Source organism: Geospiza fortis, unplaced genomic scaffold, assembly GCF_000277835.1.
Source record: "Geospiza fortis unplaced genomic scaffold, GeoFor_1.0 scaffold275, whole genome shotgun sequence".
Taxonomy (NCBI): Eukaryota; Metazoa; Chordata; class Aves; order Passeriformes; family Thraupidae; genus Geospiza; species Geospiza fortis.
The window spans coordinates 3,353,099-3,356,075 of NW_005054341.1; the positions used below are offsets into that span (position 1 = coordinate 3,353,099).

Below are 2,977 nucleotides of genomic sequence, written 5' to 3' on the forward strand. Positions count from 1 at the left end.
TCCCTACACACAGAAGGGAACTACTGAATGAAGTCTCTACCAAGCAAACAACAGGGTCCACAAAGGGAGACAGAAGAGTTGGGAAATAACAATTTGTATCCACATGCAGAGCTTTGCCCTGCAGCTACACAAACTGCAGTGATAGCTGGCCAATGGTGCATACGGGCAATTGCCCACAAATCTTTAGTGTTCGTGGCAAACACTTTGTGTACACATAGTTGAGCCATCAAGGGGTTTTTGGAACTCTTGTTTTTAGAAAAGCTGATCTTTCCTTCTCAAGGCACTGTGACTGTTGTATGGTAACACCACACCCCTCACCTTTTTTGGGTGCTCAGGCTCCTGACGTGTAGTGTAAAATTGAAGTGGCTTCTCTTCCATGTGGAACTGCCGGCGTGTTCCCCGGGTGTGGGGCCTGCTCAGGTAGCTGGAGTTGTCCTCTTGCCCCATGTCTTCCTTCTGCTGCTCTGGCTTTAGGGAAGGCCTGGGCAAGGGAGCCCACTGAGGTACAGACAGTAACTGTGTTTGCTGAAAGGAATTCAGTGAGTTCAGAGTTAGCCCAGGTCCTGATCCAGCACTTGGAGGTGCCAGGCTTGGGGCAGGTCAGGCACTGCCCTCCTGGCACTTATGCCCTGGGCTGCCAGAGACTCAGGTTCCTCTTTGGAATACTGGAAGCCAGCAAGCATCTGCCAGCTCCTGGAGTCTGTGACACAACCCGTGGCTCTTTTCCAGCCCTGTTCCTCCTCACCCACCCCACGAGATGGACATGGAGCTAACGAACAGGGAGAGCTGGGTACTGCTGCTGCACCCAGATCCTCACCTGCTGCAGCTCCGCCTGGGGACGCCTCCTGCTCCGTGTGCTTGGCTTTCCTTCTTCCAGGAGCTGTGTGCCTGTCACCCCCACACACACTTGGTTTTGATAGGCAGGTTCTTCACCTTGTGGTTTTTTTCCCTTCTGCTTACCTGCTTTTGCTGGAGGCTTTGGGAGGCAAACCTGGGGTGCACAGTAAGCATTTTGTACTGTGAAAAAAAGTCCAGATCTCACACAGAAAAAGAATGATCTTCACCATATATACACACTTTAAACAACTGCATCACTTTCCAAAGAGACTTAAAGCAAAATCAAGTTTTCATTTAAAGTTCCAGAAGAGAAAATAAGTGGGTTTACATCTAAAAATGACCATATTTCATACTAATGAAATTACAGGTTGGTATTAATGCAATTGTTTTGTAGTCTGATTTCTACAAGATCAAGCAAGTGACCTGGCTTTCCACCCACTTTCCTTTTGCCCCAACATCAGCACTTTCACCGTAGGAGGAAAAGCTGAAAATATTTATCCAGAGCCAAAAAACTTGGTAAACAAATATGTGAATTAATGCAAATAATATTTTATCACCTGTCTTTGGTGTGCAATTGGAACCAAGAATCAGGATATAGCCACTGCTACACTTCTTGTGCCACCTCAAGATTAGATTCAGATTCTACACAGGGAGCAATATCCTAAAATCCATGCAATTCTCTTCACATCATCAAGGAGCTGATTCTACAGAAGCCTCTGTTACAGGTGTTCATGGCTCTTCAGAAGGGAATTAACCCCAAATCCCCTCATTTCCTGTGTACCAAAGTGGTACAGGAGGAATCAGATAGATCAGCTGGAGTCAGATCCTGCTCACAAGCAACAAGTGAGAAGACAGTGGTTTGTTTGCAGTGGCTCTCACTGTTCGAAGGTTCTCTCTTCAATGGGAGAAGTGTTTGGGGAAGAAAAGGAGGGAAAGGGAAAACTGAGATGAAAAGAGTCAGGCCTAGGATCACTCCAGGCAGTGCCATGAAGAGGTGCTTTGGGAAGAGCTGCCTGTCACCCAGCACTGTCAGGACTGCAGCACCAAGTGCACCAGGCCACTGAAACATTGCATTTGCTGAAAATAGCAATAAATTTCAAGAGAGTTCAGTTACCTGCCCTCTCTACTTGTATTTAAGTACTCCTTAAATCCTTTGGATAACCCTAAAATTGCCTTTCTGCAGCTGTTTTGTAGCAAGTGCTTAGAGGAAACTGGGTCGTGTCAGCAGCAGAACTGGCTGAAGGAACAGGCTGCAGTCATACACAGGTGATCCTGGTGTTCTCACTGTTCCAAGCAGTGAGACACTCAGCATTACAGATTTCCCTGAGAAAGTGCTGACAGGTGCCAAGATTTAGTAACACCCAGGCATTCCCCCTGATCCTGTTCCTGGCCATCACACCCAATCCCACTGAATCCTGCAGCACAGGAATGGTGATAACCATTCACTCCTCAGCCAGGGATTTTCCAGGGGGGTGTGACCTGCAAATATCCAGTGCTGCAGCAGCTCCTGCAGCCTGCAAGGTTGGAATCATCTTTTATGCTACACACTGTTGAGCTTTTGACCAGGCTTAAAGAAGGAAACAGATTTACTATTTAGTGTCTGACTCTGAGAAATCAAAGACTCCTGTGAAACAGAGATCCAGCAGGATCAGCTGGAGATCAGTTAACAGCTACCTGATGCTCCGAGTCAGTTCACAAAACAGTGCAAACTTAAAAGAACTTCTCAAATGAGTGAGGGCACAGTGGTCACCATCACAGCCACATAAGTCCAGTTACCAAAATAGCTTTTGGTTTTGTTAAAAGAAAAAAGGGGGTAAAACCAGAAAAGTCAATAAAAGTGCTAAACTAAGTATCTGTAATTACCAAGATCAAAACCCAGTACCTTTTCATTAAACATGAACTTTTGTTCTGCCTTCCACAATACGTAAATAGTGCTGACAATTGGCTCGTGAGGCACTTGCTACAATAAAATCTAATTGTATCATGAGAGAAAGGTGACAATCAGGAGATCATGAAAAAATTACATATTCTCACTGGTGGTTAATTAGCCATGCAAAACCCCCTCAAACAGATATTCTCTTCTATTAGGAATGATTACTATGCAGGCCTACAGATGTCAATACCACAGTCATTAAAATTC

General features: G+C 45.5%; 1 protein-coding gene across 3 annotated transcripts in view; it reads right to left on the reverse strand.

Annotated features, from left to right (window-relative positions):
• VRK2 (VRK serine/threonine kinase 2) overlaps positions 1–2,977 on the reverse strand; it is a 36,684-nt gene that overhangs the window by 2,040 nt on the left and 31,667 nt on the right. For all 3 annotated transcript variants that reach the window (XM_014307694.2, XM_031058318.1, XM_031058317.1), the window contains exons 11-12: positions 818–991; positions 319–525 (exon numbers count right to left, since the gene is read on the reverse strand). In XM_014307694.2, coding sequence (XP_014163169.1) covers positions 319–525; positions 818–991 — 381 coding nt within the window. The remainder of the gene's footprint in view (positions 1–318; positions 526–817; positions 992–2,977) is intronic.